Below are 21358 nucleotides of genomic sequence, written 5' to 3' on the forward strand. Positions count from 1 at the left end.
TAAGCTAAAAAGTAACATACCGTTCACTCATCATCAGCACTTCTTGTGGACAGACGCAGTCTGTGCTCCTCCTTTATCTTTGTCAGTGTTACCTCTGTGGGAGAGCGGTGGGGAGACCAGGGCGCCTTCCAGGGACCTGAGACCGGCCAGTGCACGCAAGCAGGCGCCCGGCGGGCCGCCCGTTACCATGGAGACGGGGTCCTCGCCCCTGGGCGCCGCCATCTTGGGGCGCCAGCGGGCCCAATGGGCGGCTGCGCCGTGGCGGACACGGGGTACGCGCGCAGATGGGCCACCCGCGGCCTAGCTCAGTCACGGCCATGGAGGCGCCCGCAGCTCGCCTGCTGCCGCTGCTGCTGCTGATCTGGGCCTGGGCTCCGGCTCCGGGCCGCGCCTCCGCGGAGGCGCCGCCGCTGATCAACGAGGACGTGAAGCGCACTGTGGACCTGAGCAGCCACTTGGCCAAGGTGACGGCCGAGGTGGTCCTGGCGCACGCGGGCGGTAGCTCCTCGCCCCGCGTCGCCTCCTTCCTACTGGCTCTGGAGCCCGAGCTGGAGGCGCGGCTGGCGTACCTCGGCGTGCAGGTGAGCTGGGCCCGGGGACACGGGCCGGCCGGGAGGACCGGCGCCCGTCCCCGCCCCGGACACGTCAGCCCCGGCCGGCGGCGCAGGCGGCTGGGCCCGTGGCCTGCGGGGGCGCCGCGCGGTGGTGCGGCCGGAGCGCGGATTCGCCAGGGAGCTGGGCTCCGTCCAGTGCGATCGCAAATGGAGCAGCTCCCCTGCTTCCAAGTTTGGAATCGTTTGAAACCGTTGTTAATATAACGCACTTCTTACGGTTGCGAACGGCGGCTTCAAAAAATTTCCTTTTCCTTAAAGTTAGTTTAAAAACTCGTGCAAGTAATACAGTACAGAAAGGGAAAGTCCAGTTCTCTCCCTCGCCCCGACCGGTTCTCATTCTTACAGTAACGCAGTAAATGCCTCCCAACTTTGCTTCTGTTCTTCCATGCATTTCAGTGGTCATTTTTATGCCTCTCAAGGAAGCAGTGTTGGCTTTGGGAATAGAGGTAATATACGTATACAGAGGTTTGCCTTCTATTACTGTTTTCCTTAAACAGCATCCATTAAGTGATTACCCAGTTATTGGTTTGGAGAATAGTCATTCCAGTGTCGTATTTCTTCTTAGCGTACCTGACTGCTGAATTTGGAGCTATAAAGTTACCTTTATGGAGATCATGCTTCCGAAATGACTCCTGTTCCCTTATCATGCTTTGTCCATGATGAAACACGCAGTTTTACTTAAAGGTTTGTGGAAGGATGGATTAAAACTTCATTTGAATGTTCTGAATGTTAAATCCCATTCTTTTATAAAAGCAAGTTGTCATTTAGTGAGGTTGCCACAGTATAACAAGACGACAGCAGAAGCTATCTGGCCATCATGCCGGAGAGCGCTCAACTGGTGTCCTAACTGAGAATTTACCTTGTGTCGGGTATTGTGGTAGGTATTTTAAGTACATTCTCATTTAACTCTCATAAGAGCCCTTCGAGGTGTACTGTTACTGCTGGTGAGGACTGCAGTCTGGGAGGTTAAGTTGTTTAACCTACATGATGTCTTAGAATAAAGAGTCAGGTTAGTTTCTTTCACGCTTTGTGTGTGTGTGTGTGTTCTTCAGTGTACGACATTGCCTCTTGTGGCCTAGATGGTGTGAGGTAGGGTTCTGTTGGGGTATAAAACCTGTAGTCCCATCACCAGGTTTATTCAGAACCATTTTTTGATTTGTGGTCCAAGAGTGAGATGAGTCAAACGGGTGTATGTGCTCCCTTGTACCCCTATCCCAATGGGAAACGTAACTGGATGATAAACTTAACCAAGAGATGTGTATTTTCCAACAACTGACTGGGAGGCTTTGGTGAGGTTGCTAGAAACTGTTTCAATGAATTATCTTCAACACTACATGTAGAAGTTTAGGAACTGGTAGAGGAGGCCGGGATGATTATCGACTAGGAGCCAGTGGTTCCTTGTCTTTTTACTACCAAAGACTTATCTTACTATTTTTGCTTTCATTTGGATGCTATATTTGAAATATTTTGTTTCTCTAACCTTTTATTAGATTACACATTGAATCTAGTAAATATTTAGAAGTGATAATAAATATTTCTTAAGACAAATCAACATATAACTGAACAATGAGAGTTCCTGATAAGCACAAGTATACTAGAATGTTCCCACTGTGATAGGATTCTAGTAAAAGTAGTGAAATTTGTTGTTTTTATTAGGCTGTACACCTTTGTTGAGGATGATTGTATGATAACTTTTAGGCTTTTTGAAATATGACAAATAGCTTTCTCATTATAGCTTTGTATACCCGATTGGGAATCACTGGTCCAGTCTTAAAAGGTGGTCTTAAATTTTTTTTCTTTTGGTGGAGGTTGGGTTGGCAAAGAGATCAGTGCTGTGTGTGTAAGTTTTTCCCTTAGAATCTGTTCCACAGTCTCATTCAAGATGCCTGCTCTTTCTCAGAAAGACCCTGCAGCCTGCCGGAGTTGGCATCCTTTTCCTGGTTGCACAGCTGGTTGCAATGAAGGATAAGAATAAAAGAGTGTGCCACACAGTAGCCATTGCTTTTGCCGCTGTTAACTTCTTTTGCGCAACTAAAATCAGTTTTGGTTATGCATGAGACTTTTCTTCTACAACAGTAAATAGGGACTTCCCTGGTAGTGCAGTGGTTAAGAATCCACCTGCCAGTGCAGGGGACACGGGTTCAAGCCCTGGTCCAGGAATATCCCACATGTTGCGGAGCAACTAAGCTCGTGTGCCACAACTACTGAGCCTGCGCTCTACAGTCCTTGAGCCACAACTACTGAGCCCATGCGCCGCAACTACTGAAGCCCGCACCGCACACTCTGGGGCCTGTGTGCCGCAGCAAGAGAAGCCACTGCAATGAGAAGCCCGCACGCTGCAACGAAGAGTAGCCCCTGCTCGCCACAACTAGAGAAAGCCCTTGCGCAGCAACGAAGAGCCAATGCAGCCAAAATAAAAAATGAAAAAATAAAAGTAATAAACAATACTGGGACTTTTTCTATGCATAGCCATATTGGAATGTAAATGAAAAAGAAAACGTCCAGAAAGAAACCTTTCTGGCCTTTCTATTTGGAAGTGTAAACTGTGTTTGGAAGCGTAATTTTAATTTGTATGTATGTATTTGATCATTCAGGAAAATATGATTTTCTAGAGCATATCATACAGCTTATTCAGTGCAAAAGTAGGTCTTTTGACAGTGTTCTTGTATTTCACTTGAAAAATTGTTACTGAAACCAGCAAAGTTCTGGTGGTTTGAATGTTTTAATGTGGACTTCTGCGGCAGTTAGTTAATTGTTGACTCAAAATTCAGAGACTAAAAGACAAAAAAGAATAACTTCCTTTGTCCTTTTACAGGTGAAGGGAGAGGATGAGGAAGAGAACAATCTGGAAGTACGAGAAACCAAAATTAAGGGTAAAAGGTAAGGTAACGGTCAGCATATCTGTGTCTGTCTTGCCTTGTCTGGTTGTAGGTTATCACATCAGGGCTGGAATCATAACTAGGAGAGTCGCTTAGAATGGGCCCAGCATGTTAGAGGCTGTCTCAGTTAGTAGAGTGTGTGGTAGCAGGCGACAGGCTCCCTGCATTCTGGACCCGTTTATGATGTCTTTTCTGACTCCTTGTGCTGAAACTGGACTCCCCTGAGAGTGGCAGTGTGTTTCACAACAGGAAAGTAGTTACTTCCATGCCACATCAGGTCTCTAATCTATGGGGGTAGGGATCCCCAGCCAACAGATGGGAAACCGGTGGGTGGGACCTGCGGGCTGTTTGCCTCAGCAGACACCTTCCCATCGCTGCTTGGCTACCGTCCTGTTTCCAAGGGGTAGACAGCCTTACCACACCTCCTCGCCAGCCTTCACGGCGCTGAAAGTGATGCCTTTTATTTTATTTTATTATTATTTTTTTATTTTTAAAAAATTTTGGCTGCGTTGGGTCTTTGTTGCTGCGCGGGCTTTCTCTAGTTGCGGTAAGCGGGGGCTGCTCTTCGTCGTGGTGCGCGGGCTTCTCATTGCGGTGGCTTCCCTTGTTGCGGAGCGCAGGCTCTAGGGTGCACGGGCTTCAGTAGTTGTGGCACGCGGGCTCTAGAGCGCAGGCTGAGTAGTTGTGGCACACAGGCTTAGTTACTCCGCGGCATGTGGGATCTTCCCGGACCAGGGCTCGAACCCGTGTCTCTTGTGTTGGCAGGCGGACTCTCAACCACTGTGCCACCAGGGAAACCCAACAGTGATGCTTTTTCACAGGAGGTAGACTGAGCTCTTTGAACATGAAGCCTGGGTTTGAACTTGCCGCCTTCTCTGCTCTAACCTCAGTACCTAGCAGGGGGCCTGGCACTTGTTTTTTATTTTAAAACACTTTACTAAGGATAGTTTTCAAACACACGTTAAAAAGCAGGAAGGGACTTCCCTGGTGGCGCAGCAGTTAAGAATCCGCCTGCCAATGCAGGGGACACCAGGGTTCAAGCCCTGGTCCGGGAAGATACCACATGCTGTGGAGCAACTAAGCCCGTGCGCCACAACTACTGAGCCCGCAAGCCACAACTACTGAGCCCGTGCACCACAACTACTGAAGCCCGCGCGCCTAGAGCCCGTGCTCCGCAACAAGAGAAGCCACCGCAATGAGAAGCCTGCACACCGCAACGAAGAGTAGCCCCCGCTCGCTGCAACTAGAGAAAGCCCGCGCGCAGCAACAAAGACCCAACCCAGCCAAACATAAAATAAATAAAATAAATAAATAAACGCCAAATAAATAAATTTTTAAAAAGGCTTAAATTAATAGGTTGAAGGTGATCTCTTAGAAGTAACTGCTTTTATCTTGGTACAAAATTTTGCTGTGATTTTAAGCTGCTGTACTCTTTTCAGTTTCTTGGTCTCTCTTAATTGTTTCTCCTCATCCTTGCTCCAGCGGGAGATTCTTCACCGTCAAGCTCCCAGTCGCTCTTGATCCCGGGGCCAAGGTTTCAGTCATTGTGGAAGCCGTTTATACCCATGTGCTTCAGCCATATCCAACCCAGATCACCCAGTCGGAGAAACAGTTTGTGGTGTTTGAGGGGAACCATTATTTCTACTCTCCCTACCCGACCAAGACACAAACCATGCGTGTGAAACTCGCCTCCCGAAACGTGGAGAGCTACACCAAGTTGGGGAACCCCACGCGCTCCGAGGACCTCCTGGATTACGGACCTTTCCGCGATGTCCCTGCCTATAGTCAGGTGGGCCCTTGTGGAGTCCAGGCCACCCCTGTCTGCTTCAGGGACATATCTCCTGCGGGGGTGACTACGCGTTGAGGGGCTTGGGTGGGAATCCAAAGCACCATGTCAGATCATCCCCAGGGTTTTAACCTGCCGAGAAGTGACTCCATGGGGCTCACTGTCCTCATTCTGGGAGTTCAGATAGAGGCTGGGGCTTGAGGAGGGCTTTCTAAAGGAGGTGGGAGTTGGGGGAGCAGGAAACCAGGCATTCTGGGCAGAGGCGATGGGGGGACAAAGGCGCGGGGATGGGAAAACCTGAGCTGTGCTGGCCCTGGTGGCTGGGGTTAGCTGCTGGTGGTGTTGCTGAGCCTAGGGCGTGAGCCTTAAAGGCAGAGGGAGTGATGAAGGCGTAAAAAAGATGTTGTTATTATGGGACGTTTCAAACACACGGAAGTATAGAGTATCGTAAACGGACGGCCATCTGTCGCTGAGATTCAGTGGTTGTCAGGCTATTGCTACAATGCTTCAGCCGTCCTTTCTCTATCTTTTCTTTGCTCTGTACTCTCAGGATAGAGTTTTTGAAGTACAAGTTTTCAAATCAAAGCATATAAACATTTAAAAATCTCTTGCTGTACTGCCAAATGCTTTTTCAGAAAATTTAGCCAGTGTATTACGGCACCAGCACTATGGAACTGCCAGTTTCCCCATAGCCGTGCCGGTATTGGCATTAAATGCTGTTAACTACAATTATAATAAAATAGCAAAACAAAATAACCTTATCTTGTCTACTTCTTGGACTTTTGGGAAAGAAAGGTGTTTTTCTGGTTCTTTTGGCCTTTAACTTTTTCTTTTTCTTCCATTTTTAAGGAGATTAAATTGACATACAGCCCTGAGTAAGTTCAAGGTGTACAGCGTCGTGATTTGACTTATATCATGAAGTGATGATCGCAGGAGCTAGTGCACGTGCATCATCTCATACAGATACAAAATTAAAGAAATAGACACTGTTCAGGCCTCGGCTCCAGTTTTGGGTGCTTCATATATAAATTATATGGAACGAGGGGCCGTGAAATTAAAATAAAAAAAAGTTAAGGAAATAGAAAAAAAATTTTTCCTGTGATAAGAACTCTTAGGATTTACTCTCTTAGCTTTCATATGGAATGTACAGCAGTGCTAATTATATTTATCACGTTGTATGTCACTTCCCTAGTGCTTATTTATGTTACAGCTGGAAGTTTGGACCTTTTGACCACCTTCCTCCAATTCTCCCTCCGTCCTGCCTCTGCCTCTCAGGGCCACAAATCTGATCTCTTTCTCTATGAGTTTGTTTGGTTTTTGGTTTTCGAAGTGTAATTGACCTACAACACTATGTTAGTTCCTGTTATACAATATATTGATTCAGTATTTCTGTACATTTCAAAACGATCGCCACCGTAAGTGCAGTTAGGATATGTCACCATACAAAGATATTACGTAGTTATTGACTTCGCCACACTGTACATTTCATACTTGTCTCATTTATTTTGCAACTGGAAGGTTGTACCTCTTAATGTGCCTCACCTATTTCTCTCCCTCCCTGACCCCCCTCTCCCCTCTGGCAACCACCTGTTTGTTCTCTATATCTGTAACTCTGTTTCTATTTTGTTCATTTGTTTTCTAGATTCCACATATAAGTGAAATCATACAGTATTTGTCTTTTTCTGATTTACTTCATTTAGCATAGTACCCTCTAGATCCATCCATGTTGTCACAAATGGCAAGATTCCATTCTTTTTTATGACTGAGTAGTGTTCCACTGTGTGTGTGTGTGTGTGTGTGTGTGTGTGTGTGTGTATCTCACATCTTCTTTATCCATTCATCTATTGATGGGCACTTAGGTTGCTTCTGTATCTTGGCTGTTGTAAATGATGCTGCTATGAACTTTGAGGTGCATATAACTTTTCTAATGAGTGTTTTTCATTTTGTTTGGATAAATACCCAGGAGTAGAATTGCTGGGTCATATGGTAGTTGTTTTTTTAATTTTTTAAGGAATCTCCATACTGTTTTCTGTTGTGGCTGCCCCAGTTTACATTCCCAGCAACAGTGCATGAGGTTTCCTTTTTCTCTACATCCTCACTAACACTTGTTATTTATTATCTTTTGATGATAGCCGTTCTGACAGACGTGAAGTGATAGTACCTCATTGTGGTTTTGATTTGCCTTTGCCTGATGATGCGTGATGTTGAGCATCTTCTCATTTGTCTGTTGGCTCTCTGAATATCTTCCTTGGAAAAATGTCTGTTCAGATCCTCTGCCCATTTGTAAATTGGGTCCTTTGTTTTTTGATGTCAGGTTGTAGGAGTTCTTTGTACAGTTTGGATGTTAATCCCCTATTGGCTGTATCATTTGCAAATATCTTCTTCCATTCAGTAGGCAACCTTTTCGTTTTGTTGGTAGTTTCCTTAGCTGTACAAAAGCTTTTTAATTTGATGTTTTTCTGGTCTTTTTGTAATTTTACTTTTAAAAAATTTTGTTATTCAGTTTATTTAAATTAAAAAGAAACAAAACAGTTCACCCATTTCTCCCACCCATGCCTCTGGCAACCACCAATCTGTATCTGTGACCAGAAAGATTTCTTAATACTAACTGCTGGGCCTCTGGGTTTTTTATTTGTAAAATTGGGGATAAGTAGTAATTACTTCGTTGTGATGTTTTGAGGATTAAATGAAATTATGTGCTTATTCAGAGCTCATAAAGAGTGCCTGATACATACGTACATGTCAACTCCATAAACGTTATCTTAAAAAGTCTCTTCTGTGAACTTCTCTAGATGACTTTTCTTCAGGTTAGAACAATCCAGTAATGCTACGTGTCTCCCTCAGTTATGAGTTCTTTGTTAGCTCACTGGTGAGAGGTTATGTCTTCTCTGTTAGATCTTATATTTATTTCCTAGTTACAGTTTTTCTTTATTTACAGCTTAAGATTTTATTTTATTTTAAAACTGTAAAAATTGCTTTAAAAAATCAATTTAAAAAGCTCATTTGCAGAAATTTGGAAAATAAAAACTACAAGGAGAAAGTAGAAATAATCTGTAATTCTGTTTCCTATCTGTGTTGAGATTCTCATGTATCTCAGTTCAGGTTCTGTTCTCTTTTTCTCACATAGTCGCTATAAAATAATAAGTATAGACAATTTTGTTTGTAAAACAAATGATGTTTATGTTGGAACCTAAAACAGCTTTGTGTATTCTATCTTTCCAATTAATAATATATCGTGAATATTTCCATGTCGTTACGTTAGAGACAGCACAATTTAACCATTCTGTTGCATACATTAGATGTGTCACAGTTTAACCGTCCTGGTACTAATTGTTTCCAATCAATTTGCTTTAAGCTAGTGTTGATTCCTCTGTCACCAAACTTTGAGCTGCTTGTTTCCTTCCTCTCCAGGACACTTTTAAAGTACATTCTGAGAACAACAGCCCTTTCCTGACCATCACCAGCATGACCCGAGTCATCGAGGTCTCCCACTGGGGTAACATTGCTGTGGAGGAAAACGTGGACCTGAAGCACACAGGGGCTGTGCTGAAGGGGCCTTTTTCGCGCTATGATTACCAGAGACAGCCAGATAGTGGAGTCTCCTCCATCCGTTCTTTTAAGGTATGGACTGTTGGACTTGGACATTGGGGAAAGTATGACTATCACATCTGTCCTTTCTTTTGCTTTTTGAAAGTAGCTAATTATGGACAGTCGTTGGGATTGACTGGTGTTCAGGTAGTTGAGTGACGGTGTTAGAACCAACAGAATGTTAAAAAAAAAAATTGCCTCCAGGAGTTCCCTGTCGGCCCAGTGGTTAGAACTTGGCATTTTCACTGCTGTGGCCCAGGTTCAATCCCTGGTTGGGGAACTAGCATCAAGGCCAAAAAAAAAAAGCCCCCATTTATATAAGTAGGTCATGTTTTTTAAAGAAAATTTGAATAATGGAAAAAGGAAAAACAAACCCAGGCACTAGTTTTTCTGACACACTTTTATATATTTCCTTTTTCTTTTATAATGCTGTTTTTAAAAAACATTTGATCATATTGCATATACAGTTTGCATATACAGTTTTGTATCTTTTTCTGTCTTATAAATGAAATCCTAGAAGCATTTTCACGTACTTACAGAAGCGCTCACTGTGCAAACAGAGGCATTACATTTTCCTCTCAGTTATCAAAATTTGCTTACAGATTTGGAAATAAATAATTAAAAATAAGTAAAGATTTTAAAAAATTAGTTAAAAATATTAGGTGGAGAAACCCCTTTCATAAGTAAACCATAAACCACCTAGCGATTTCATGTGATTTCCTCCGTCTTTAGTTTGCTCGCCTGCAAAATAACTTAGATTATTTTTACCTTTGTATTAAGTCTTTAGCATCTGCAAAGGTATTTATGAGCCTGTTACTTACTGTTTAGAAGAGTTTGGCTATTTACTGACGTTGATTGAGAAGCAGATGAGGTATCTAGATATTCTGGAGCCTTTGGGGGGAAGTTAGACTTTGCTCAGGTTGTTCACAGTTTGGAGACTATTAAGCAGTGATGTGGTGAAGAGCTTGGTGCAGGAAGTCTCTTCTGGACTTAGGATCGCTTCCTCTGCGTCGGTTTCTGGAGTCTTCAGAAGGCATGCTCACTCTCTTGCAGACCATCCTTCCTGCTGCTGCACAGGATGTTTATTATCGGGATGAGATTGGCAATGTTTCCACCAGCCACCTTCTTATTTTGGATGACTCCGTAGAGATGGAAATCCGGCCTCGCTTTCCTCTTTTCGGCGGGTGGAAGACCCATTACATCGTCGGCTACAACCTCCCAAGCTATGAGTACCTCTATAATTTGGGTCAGTTTTCAATTGTTGGGGAGTTGAAAAGGGAAAGACTGTCTTTTTCTTTAATTTCCTGTGGGTTTGTTTTGTGTTGTGTCGTGTGTGTGTGTGTGTGTGTGTGTGTGTGTGTGTGTGATAATTGCCAGTCCTTTTAGATGAGGAGAGGGTATTCTCTTGTCATTCTTAGGAAGGCTGGGATATCAGCAACAACTTTTCATGGGTGAGTAAAAATTACTGTTGTAAAAATGATACCTGCGTATGGTAATCAATTCACATAGGACAGTAAAAAGCTGCTTCTTACCCCCAGTTCTAGCATAAGAAGGAACTGCTTAAATTCTTTAAATTTGAAATATTTAAAAAATAAAAAATTCAGAGAATAAGAAACATTTTTACACAAGCACCCAGAACTATTGATTATAAACATTTTGTCATATTTCCACGTCTTTCTTTTTAAAACCTTTTTAATGCAAAATAAAATCTAGTAAATCATACAAATGTAAAGTTCGGTAAATTATAGGAGGAGCACCTTATAACCGTCACTCAGGTCAAGGAAGTGGAATTGGCCAGCCGCTCAGAAGGCCCTCACGCACCTCCTCTTTTCCCCACAACAGCGATCACCGTCCTGGCTTTTGGGAGACACTCTCTTGAATTTCTTCATCGTTCTATCACCCACTTGTATGTCTCTAGATACTCCAGTTCTGCGTTTTTCAAAAAAGTTGATTTGTCTTGTCAGCCTCTAGTAATCCACAGTTTCCTCCTCCATCTGTTTTCCTCATGGTTTAGCTGTTGAAGAAGTTGACCTTATTTGTAGTGTAGCCCATGGTCTGGATTTTGCTGATTGCGGGTCAGAGTGCAGGGCAGCACATTCCTCTGTCTTCCGTATTTCTAGCCCATTAACAGCTGTCTCTGGAGCCTGATCAGACTCAGGTCGATCCTTTCAGCAAGACTCAGCTGATGTGTTCTTTCATTGAAGGCACACAGTCGGTGGTGGCTGGTGTCTCCTTTTGTGACGTTCAGGGCCTAGATTCTAGTACTTTACTTAGGAGAAAGACACGCACAAAACCAGTCACAGCTATGTCTGCTTGACCCTCCAGGAGACCAGTATGCATTGAAGATGAGGCTTGTGGACCACGTGTTTGATGAACAAGTGATAGACTCTCTGACTGTGAAAATCATCCTGCCAGAAGGGGCCAAGTGAGTCTGACCTCCCTTCCTGTCTCCCTTCCTGGTGGTGCCCTCTTGGCACCTCAGTGGGACGTTGGGTTCTAGGGCGCAGAGGAGGGGCTTCTGGTGGAGTTTAAACTGAGACATTTGACTCAGTGAGGGCACAAGATGCACTTATGAGCTATCCCAACACAGCCCTTTCTGTGACAGGGGCAGGATTCATAGCAGGCCAGAGTGATGGCCTGAGTCCGATGAGGTGACTGGCAAAAGGAAAGAACTGCAAAGTTGAGGCAGCTGGGTGGCCTTGGGCTGTGCTCCTAGGAAGGGGAGGGATAGTGGAGAGGGCTTTGTCTTGTCCTGGGCGTGTCACACCAGGTTCAGAAGGTGGGGGGGAGGGTGGTCTCAGATGGTATATCAGGTTCCATGGTTATAAACAGAGGGAGCTGTCTTTGGCCAGTTTAAGCAGAAAGGAAGGAATCTGGAAGGGTAAGGGATCTCATCAAATGTTGGCCTAAGGTGAAGAACCAGGCTTGGGAAAGGACAGAGCCACAGCGTCTCTAGGGTCCACTTGGCAGAAACCAGCTGACACTCACAGGGCCCCCTGCCCTTGGCATGGGCGACAAAACATTCTCATGCTCAGGGCTTTCTGACAGTGGGTCCGCGGTCTCAGGGGGTTGGGTGTTCCCTGTGATGGGAGGGGAGGAGAGTGGAGTAGAACTCGTGACCCTGGAAGACCCCTTGGGCCTTGGATCCTCACTGTGAACCTAGTTGGTCAGTGCAGTTTGTGTGAGGCTCAGTTTCCTCCCATTGGCATCTAGAAACATCCAAGTGGACAGTCCCTATGAGATCAGCCGAGCCCCTGATGAGCTGCACTACACCTACCTGGACACGTTTGGCCGCCCCGTGATCGTGGCCCACAAGAAAAACCTGGTGGAGCAGCACATTCAGGACATGGTGGTATGCGCTCCACAGCCCTGCCTCCCAGGCCTCCTCCCTGGACAGTGGCTGCAGGGTCAGGGACTTGCCATCCTCTCCTCCTTGCCTGGAGTGGTTTGGGCACAGCCGCCTCTGGGGGCGGGGGTGGGGCACATGGCGGGGGCAGCCCGGACAGTTGTAGGCCTGGCGAGGCCCCTTCGCCCCCAGGTTTCTGAGTCCGGGTGGACCCGTGTGTCAGCATGTGTTCCTGGCTCCCCCCAGGTACACTACACCTTCAACAAGGTGCTCATGCTGCAGGAGCCCCTGCTGGTGGTGGCTGCCTTCTACGTCCTGTTCTTCACCGTCATCGTCTACGTCAGGCTGGACTTCTCCATCACAAAGGTACCCAACTCGGCCGTCTGCAGTGCGTGCTTGACTCGCTTTCCCAGCGCCCGGCCGCGCGACATACACCTCTGCCTGCTCGTGGCCTCAGCTGACCGTTACCCTAGAGACCCCTCCTTTTGTTGCTGTGGTCACGGACATGCACTGTCGAAGGAGACAGGTTGCTGCTGGCGGCCAGTTCCGTGGGGAGAGGCGGTGGGCAGAGCGTGTGCCCAGAAAGGCTCGCGGGGAAGTGACTGGCAGAAGAGGTGGGGCGGGGCCTTTGCCTCAGGGAGCAGCTTGTGGGACAGCATGGCAGGCTTTTGCTGGGGCCTGTGGGTGGCAGTTGGTACGAATGAGCAAGGACGTTGGTCTGGCTGGTTCCGTAGACCAGCGAGGCTGCCCTGGGGTAGGGGTGCCACCAGGGCAGCTGCTCACCTTGTCACGCAGAAGGGCTGAGTCTAGGTTTTACTGTGACATATCCCCATTTCCTAAGCTATATTAATTTTAAAAATCCCGAGTTTTAAAATATTTCTGCATTTAGACATTTTACAAGAATAGTAAAACGAACTCTTGTGCACTCTTCACCTGGACGGAGTGGTTAACATTTGGCCTGTCGTATGTACTCTTCCTGAGCCGTTTAAGTTGCCCGCCTCCCTTGAATACTTAGGCGTGTGCACAGCCTGACCCCAAGGGCCCCGTTTCATAGAGCCAGAGCACGATGCTCGAAGTCCGGAATGTGACGTTGCTCTAATAACAACCAGCACCCAGTCCAGGCTCAAATTTTGCTGATCGCCCCAAGGGTAACTTCTATAGCCATTCTTTTTCATACTTCAGAATTCAGTTGATGATGCATTGCATTTAGTTGTCATATTTCCTTAGTCTGCTTTAATCTGGGACATTCCTCGGCGTTGTGTGTACGTTAGGTTTCTTATGTTTCTCCTTGAAAATGCAGATTATGCATTTTTGGCAAGAACATTATGAAGTGGTGCTGTGTCTGCAGTGCATCACGTCGGGAGGTACCTGATGTCATTTGGTCCGGGGTTGGTGATACTGACTCTCCTTGGTTGAGTTGGTGCCTTTCTTGGTTTATTCACTGTAATGTTACTATTTTTCTTTGCAATTAATACATAATCTGTTTGAGGCTATATAAATATCATATATATTCACCCATTAGTTACAGTATTTATTACTAATTCTTATCTGAATCTGATAGTTGTGGTGGCTGAAAAACTATGGTGCCTTTTACCTTACTAGGTGGTTTTCTACTATAAGGAAAAGCTTTTCTTGTTGGTTGGTTGGTTCATTATTCGTTTGGATTCATGTGTTATTTTACTGGATTACTGTCCACTGTGCCGTTCCTTTTGATGCTCAAGTGTCCCAGGTTTGACTGTCTTTCCGTCTACATCGTATTTTTGTGCACTTCCTTATTGTAGCGTGCAGCAGTACGTTTCCGGCATATCTTGTACTTTCTCCGAGGAGCTCTGGTTCCTTTCAGTGCAGAATGGTACCTGGAGACCATGATCTGGGAGCTGGTTGTGATCACTGCTCTTGGAGCATGTCTGCTCCTCAGCCCTTTCAGCAGACAGAGCCGGGAGATAAATACATGTGGTATTTGAAATATGAGTTATTCCAGTCTAACCCCACAGGGTTCTTTGCCTGGATCCCAACATCAGTGTGTTTGTTTATTTGCTGAAGTCTATAAACAAAACAAAACAGTTCCACAGTTGCTGCACTCATACCACTACAAACACCAAACCTGCCAGTAGAGCGCCAGGTTTCTTGGCAGTTCTTTTTGTCTTTATTTTTTAAAATAAATTTATTTATTTATTTATTTTTGGCTGCATTGGGTCTTCGTTGCTGCGTCCAGGCTTTCTCTAGTTGCGGCGAGCGGGGGCTACTCTTCGTTGCGGTGCGTGGGCTTCTCGTTGCGGTGGTTTCTCTTGTTGTGGAGCACGGGCTCGAGGCTCCTGGGCTTCAGTAGTTGTGGCACACGGGATCAGTCGTTGTGGCTCGCAGGCTCTAGAGTGTGGGCTCAGTAGTTGTGGTGCACGGGCTTAGTTGCTCCGTGGCATGCGGGATCTTCCGGTATCGGGGATCGAACCCATGTCCCCTGCATTGGCAGGCGGATTCTCAACCACTGTGCCACTAGGGAAGCCCTCTTTTTGTCTTTAGATTGAGACCATAGTGTCAGAGTCTGTGATCCCAAGGTAGTTGCTCTGTTCTTCTTTCCCTGGTTACTCATTTGAAAGGTATTAGGTTCATTGATGCTTGAATTTTATTCTGGTTTCTTCCTCCATCATTGGTAGTATTTAATGTTGGTTGTGATACCGTAAAACACTAACAAAGTTCTAAATTGAGAACTTGAAAATGGTGTGGTTTCCTCCACCCTGTCCCACCCTGCCTTGTAGGGAACAATTTCATCAGTCCCCTAGGTAGCCTTTCTGATTTGTTTATTTTGCAAAAATAGGCAGATATTTAATTCTTATTTTCTTCTTTTGTACACAAAAGGTAGCAACAGCATATCTATTTTTCACTGCTTTTTTCACTTAACTAACGTATCCTGAAAATCACTCATATCAGTTCATAGAGAGCTTTCTTCCTTGTTATTTTTTTATAGCTGCAGAGGACTCTCTTGTATGGATAAGTCATAGTTTATTCAACTGATTTCCTGTGTATACATCTCTATTTTAAAGCTTTGATAATTTACTGAGGAAAAAAAAACTAATTGTGGGCCAAATCGACCTTCTGCAGGCCAGAGTCAGCCTTTGAGCATGCCCGGTTAGGGCTTCTGCAGTAGCCCACTGGTTAGGGATTCTGGGGAGTACATGGGGCTGCGTCTGAAGGGCCTTGGCTGGCTAAGGAGCTTGGGCTTCATCCTTTAGGTCCTGGAAACACGTCCTGGAAGTCTTCCCCGGCCTGAGATGGAATTTCTCCTCCCTCAGCACCTCATACCCCTCTCACGGTGCACCCTGGCATTAGCATCCCTTTTATACCAGTGTGTCTGTCCTGCTGGACTTGGATGTGAACGTCTGCTTCATCTTCCTGTCCCCTGTCCTGCCCATTGCTGAACCGTTCCAGGGTCAGTGTCGGCAAGAGTGTGATTCTCTGACTTTCCAAGATGGTGGCTTTTCTCGTTTGTGTGCTAGTGGTGGGTGCTCCTTGGGAGGAGAAGGTCGCAGTGGGCTCAGGGCTGGATGTCATCACACACGGTGTCTCTCCCCCAGGATCCGGCTGCAGAAGCCAGGATGAAGGTGGCCTGCATCACAGAGCAGGTCTTGACCCTGGTCAACAAGAGACTAGGTCTCTACCGTCACTTTGATGAGACAGTCAATAGGTACAAACAGTCCCGGGACGTGTCCACCCTCAACAGTGGCAAGAAGAGCCTGGAAACGGAGCACAAGGCCTTGGCCTCTGAGGTGGCGCTGCTGCAGTCCAGGCTGAAGACGGAGGGCTCCGACCTGTGCGACAGAGTAAGTGCCTGCCATCGCCGTGTCACCCGGCTCCTTCCTGCCTCGCCCAGCGTGGCCTTGCTCGCCGCTGGCCTGTGGGGTGGGTGCGCCCAGTTATGGCCGCGTCGCGTGGTGCCGACCCTTGGGGTGGAACGAGATTTGGGCTCTTGGTTGTGAGCTGGATTTGGAGGAAGTGCTGCTGGCCTCCACAGCACTGGTGTTGAGAGCAGCTGCTTCCTCTCCTGGAGGCCAGACTGGACAAGGCTCCAGATTGCTCGGGCTGCAGGGAGAAGCACCCAGACTTAGAATTGTGGGTTTGACTCCAGGCTCTGATTCAGACTTTCTGAACCTGAGCAGGTTACCTAACTTGTGTGCCTCAGTTTCCTCATCTCTAAAATGGGGGAGCTGTTAATCCTTACTGAGCTCACAGCGGTCATGTGAAATGAGTTAGTGCATGTGAAGCGCTGGGAACCCTGCCTAGGATGTGCTGCATGAGTTCTTGGTGCCTGTAAATGAGGCTGAAAGCCCCCGGGGTGCCCCTCTCCACACGCCCCCACCCACTCCTGCTCCGTCTCTGCACCCCTCTGTGAAACCACGTATCCGTGTGCTTAAGTATTTATCGTGCGTCAGCTCCTGAGGGTGCGATGCCTCATCTGTCGTCACTGCTGTTTTCCAGTGTAGCGTCGTGCCTGGCTTCATGGCTCACGAGTGTTTGTTGAGTGTTGAATCAATGTGGCCATAAAAGGCCTCAGCCTGACACCCAGTTGGTGATAACAGGAGTCGCCCGCCCGCGGCCGTTGGCCCTCTGCCCGACCAAATCCCTGGCCAAGTTTGGCCGTGGGAGGGAAGAGAACGAACGTTCACTGAGTGCCTGCATGTGTCCGGCACTGTGCCGGGGGGTGTCGGTGTTTCCACACTTGGTCCGTACAGTCTCTCCGCATCTGGGGCCGGGGGTGGTGAAGGGACTGGCTCACAGGGGCCAGAGCTTGTGGGAACAGGCCTTACAGCGGGTGAAGCTGGCCTCTCCCTCCACAGCAGCCCTTCTGCCCTGGGCGGCGGGGGGGGGGGGGGGGGGGGGTGTCTGTGGGGCGGGGCCGCGGAGGACACTCGAGCCCTGCCCTGCTCTTGCCTCGGCCAGGTGAGCGAAATGCAGAAACTGGACGCGCAGGTCAAGGAGCTGGTACTGAAGTCGGCAGTGGAGGCCGAGCGGCTGGTGGCTGGCAAGCTCAAGAAAGACACGTACATCGAGAACGAGAAGCTCATCTCGGGAAAGCGACAGGAGCTGGTCACCAAGATCGACCACATCCTGGATGCCCTGTAGCCCTGCACTTCCAGAGGGCAGGGTGGGAGTGGTGAACATCAAGGCCAGCAAATGCTGGCTTCTGTATTTTGCAAAAGGCCTTCAAGGAAGAAAGAAGCCAGGCTCTGCCTCAGGCAATACAAGAAGTTTTTGTCCCTAAAATGTTCTTTTAAAAAAAAAAACAAAAAAACTTAAATGTTTTTAAAAACAGAATATTTTTGTGTTTTGAACAAAGAAATTTTTGAGTTGGTTTTGTTTGTTCTGAAGCCTAGGATATTCTTTCCACCTGTAAGCCCCTTGTTTTATGCCCTTCTAATTCCTGATGTTTGGGTATTTTACAGGCGTGTGTGTATGTTTTTTAAAGCATGTGTGACCAAATGAAAATAAAGCTGGAACGGTGAACATCTGTTCTGTTCTGTTGAACGCCTCTCATGACTTACTTCTTAACTTCGGGGACAGTACTTTTATCAAGTGCTGTTTATCCATTAGATGATGGATTCGCTCCTGAGAGCAAGTCTGCATGGCAGGTCCTCGTTACATTTTACATGTTAGAACACTGACGCCACAAAGGTAAAGTGGCCTAGGTAAGGTCCCAGAACAGAGTGGTGGGGTGTCACAGTGCTTGTGTCATGGGCTCTTCTGGGCACTAAGGAAACAATGAGCAGGGCAGAGATGGCTCTTGTGGAGAACAGTCACGTGATCAACACAGACTCATAGTCACAAACTGATAGAACCCTGTAAGGAAGAGGGACAGGGTCCTCTGATGGTAAATACAGGAGAGCACTGGATGGGGAAAGTTTCCCTGAGAAAGTGGCATAGCATGTGCCAAGGCCCTGGGGCTTGAGGACCTGAAGGGAGTCCAGAGAGTGGGGTACAAAGTGTATGACACAGGGCTGCAGAGCTGGAAGAGCCCAGACAAGACAGGGCTTTACAGGTCGGCCCAGGCTTTTGGCTTGACCCTAAAGTCAAGGGAAGACCGAGCCGTGTATGAGAGACACGCTTAGCTTTGATTTTGGCTGAGAACGAACTGAAGGCTATAAGTAGATGTGGGAGAAGGCCTGCCAGCCTGCTGTAACCCAGGCAGAAGATGAAGGCGTGGGCCAGGGTGGTGATGTAGGGACACGGATGGACTGGAGAGACTTATGTGGGGGAATCGGCTGCTGAGTGATCAACTCCCTCCACTCCACTCTCCTCCCCGCCTAGGGTGGACGCCTTAGCCTCACCTAGTGAAGTCCTGCTCGTTCTTCAGGAAACAGCTTAGGTACTGCCCCCGGGAAGCCTTCCACGCCCTCTGGGACCCATCCTGTCGTGCTCTCTTGTGGTACCCTGTAGCCGTCCTCCACATCTTCCAGCGCTGTCGGAACGCGCGTGATCACTGGACCAGCCCTGATGAGGCAGAGGTCTCGCCTGATACGCTCACCCTCGTGTTATCAGCTAGATGTTCAAATCAGCGTGTGATACCCAGTTGGTGCCTTCCATCTTGGTGGGGAGGGTGGCAGGATGGCTGTGCCATTCACCTAATGTGGGGAAGTCTGCACGAGGCCAGTTTTGAGGAAGACGATGATGAATTCTGTTTCAGACCTGGTGAGGGGGTGTGTGTGCCTGAGCCGCCCGGTGGGACCGTCCGTGGGAGCTGGATATTCGGCGTGGAGACGGCTGCGGAAACGGCGAGCTGGAGGCTGCGGGTCCACTGCCGGGGAAGGGTGTGGGGTGGTGGAGACCCAGGACTGAGTATTAGGGCCCCAGGGTGCCGCGGCCGCCTGGAGCACGACGCTGCGCGGGTGCGGCAAGGGAGCGCAGGACCGCGTGGACTCGGGCAGTGTGTGTCTCGGGTCTACCAAGAGGAGGCTGGGGGGTTTCGGAGCGGGTCGTTGAGGTGGTGACTGCAGAACTGCGTGGCTGGGCGGTGGGGACGGGCGCGGGACCGCGGGGAGGCTTCCCGGTGCAACTGACAGGTTGAGGATGGACGGGTTCAGGTGTGTTAACTGCCGTCGCGGAGTGTCCGGTGGGAGTGGGAGGCTGAAGAGGAAATGATGGAGGACAGTGTAAGGGCTTGAGGCGGGGGGCGGGGAGGGTACGGAAGACGCTCGCTCCAGAGCGGGGCTGCACGACTCCCGGTCCCACCGGCACTGTGGTCTCGGGGAGCCTGGGAGACCGACGGGCGGTGTTCGGTTAGCCCTCGGGAGGGAACAGGTGACGGTACCTCGCGGCCGCTCCCTCGGCCTTAATGCTGGCTCCTCCGAAGAGCTTCTGGCCGCGCCGGGTCCTCGGGTTCCGCTCTCGAGGCCGCAGGCGGGGCTGCGCTCGGCCGCGGCCCCGGGCTGCAGGGCGGGCTCCCCTGGGGCGGGGGCCGCCTCGGCCGGCTGTTAGGCAGCTTCTCCTCCAGCCTCCCCGCCCGCCTAGTTCGGGTAAATCCCTCACTTCGGAGCAGGGAAGGGAAGAACCGCGGTTAGACACCGAGGGTCGTGCCGGCGGGCGCCCTCTGCTGGGCCGGCGGGCCGCGCGCAAGCCGGGGAGCAAGCTGCGTGGCGCCCTCGCGACTCCCGGAAACCCGCCGACACTACACGGGCTGCGCCGGGTGCGCAGGCGCGGAGGGCCCGCCGGGAAGACGCGGCTAGGGGAGCCGCGCATGCGCAAGGCCGCACCCCTGGTGAAGCCGAGGGCTCTAGCGGTGGTGCCACCTAGGGGCGGGAGCCGGGAGTCGCTGCCCGGCCTGGACCAGACTTGCGCTGGGCCGGCAGGAGCCCGGGCCTCGTCCATCACCCCAGCGGGACCCGGGCTAGGCCTGCGCGCCCGCTGCCCCAGCTCCGCGCATCCCCAGCTCTGGGGCGCGGGCCCCCCTGTTCCTACCTGGTCCTGGATTCCCTAGTGGCCAGCGGGGCCTGGTTCCCCCTCCTAAGCCCGGGGCGAGGGTGGACTGGCCTGGCCCGTGGTGCACGGCGAGGTGCCCCAGACACAGACACGTTCACTGGTCGAGGACCAGCCTCCTCCCTGGGCCCACAGTGGGGAGTGGGCGCTCCTGGGCCACGTGCGGTCTAGGCACCCAGGCCAGCCTGCTATCCAGCCCATCACCCGACCCCACCGTCCAGCCCATCACCCGACCCCGCCGTCCAGCCCATCATCCGACCCCGCTGTCCACCTCGTTTTCCAGCCCCGCTGTCCAGCCCCATCGTCCAGCCTGCCTCCTCCACGGATGGGCCTCGAGCTGCCCACGGCCGCGGGGGGTCAGAGGGAGGAAAAGGTGGCTGAAGAAGAGGGCCGTGTGTCAGTCTCCCTCTCCATTTGTCTTGGAGGCTGACATGGAGAAACCCCAGAGGGCCAAGTGCGCCCTCACAGTTTCACCACAAGTATCCTGGCCGGGCGTCTGGCGCCGAGCTGATAGTGCAGCCCGGCCGCAGCCCCGCCGGAAGCGCTGCCAGCGGTTGGGGCCGCGGCCCAGACAGGAAAGGCCCCCGCGCCCGGCCCGCGGCCTCACTATGCCGGCTGCTTCCCCGACGGCGGGGCCAGACCGGAGCCCAGTGGCCGGGGACCGGGACCCGGACCTGGGGACCCACCTGTCACCTGCCTGGAGGTGACACGGAGGGAAGATGGAGCCTGCAGCCTGGGCCTGACCTAAGCCAGTGGAAGGGCGTCCTCTCCCTCCCATGGCCGAGCCCTCGTGGTGCCCCCCACCCAGCTGTTTACATTCCCATCGTCCCTGCCGTCGCTGGTTCCATGGTCACTGTGACAGGCCCAGAACCAACTGCAGGGAAACAGAAGTGAACAGAAGGCCACGGTATTGGCCGTGGGGAAGAGCAGGCCGAATGGGACACAGTTAAGAGGAGTGTTCAGAGGGCCTGGAGGAGTTGCAGGTGGGGATGGTGGGGAGGGAGGAGCCCAGACTCCAGCCCCCTTTTTGCCTTTCCTTCAGGAGGTGAAATCCAGAAAGGTATGTTTTAAGATGAGAAAGACAGGAGCCCCTTTCAATGCTGGAGGGAAGGAAGGAGGTCATGGGGAGGGAAAGGTCGCAGATCCAGGAGAGAAGGCGCTGGTCAAGAGAAGGAGTCCC

At 49.7% G+C, this 21358-nt stretch overlaps 1 protein-coding gene and 1 long non-coding RNA gene across 2 annotated transcripts; one reads left to right on the forward strand and one right to left on the reverse strand.

The window, feature by feature from the left end:
* The first annotated feature begins 257 nt into the window (after positions 1-257).
* On the forward strand, positions 258-17737 carry RPN1 (ribophorin I). The gene is made up of 10 exons (XM_082662716.1): positions 258-581; positions 3430-3494; positions 4976-5282; positions 8691-8900; positions 9921-10113; positions 11193-11292; positions 12081-12219; positions 12460-12579; positions 15786-16031; positions 17149-17737. The coding sequence occupies exons 1-10, from the start codon at positions 285-287 to the stop codon at positions 17329-17331; spliced, it is 1860 nt and encodes a 619-aa protein (XP_082518842.1). The 5' UTR covers positions 258-284; the 3' UTR covers positions 17332-17737.
* Positions 16046-19695, reverse strand: LOC309827831. The gene is made up of 3 exons (XR_014297256.1): positions 19514-19695; positions 18534-19329; positions 16046-16290 (listed from the first exon to the last, which is right to left on the reverse strand). It is a non-coding gene; the product is annotated as an uncharacterized lncRNA (long non-coding RNA).
* Positions 19696-21358: the final 1663 nt, after the last annotated feature.

The sequence above is a fragment of the Grampus griseus genome, assembly GCF_964374135.1.
Source record: "Grampus griseus genome assembly, chromosome: 10".
Classification (NCBI taxonomy): domain Eukaryota; kingdom Metazoa; phylum Chordata; class Mammalia; order Artiodactyla; family Delphinidae; genus Grampus; species Grampus griseus.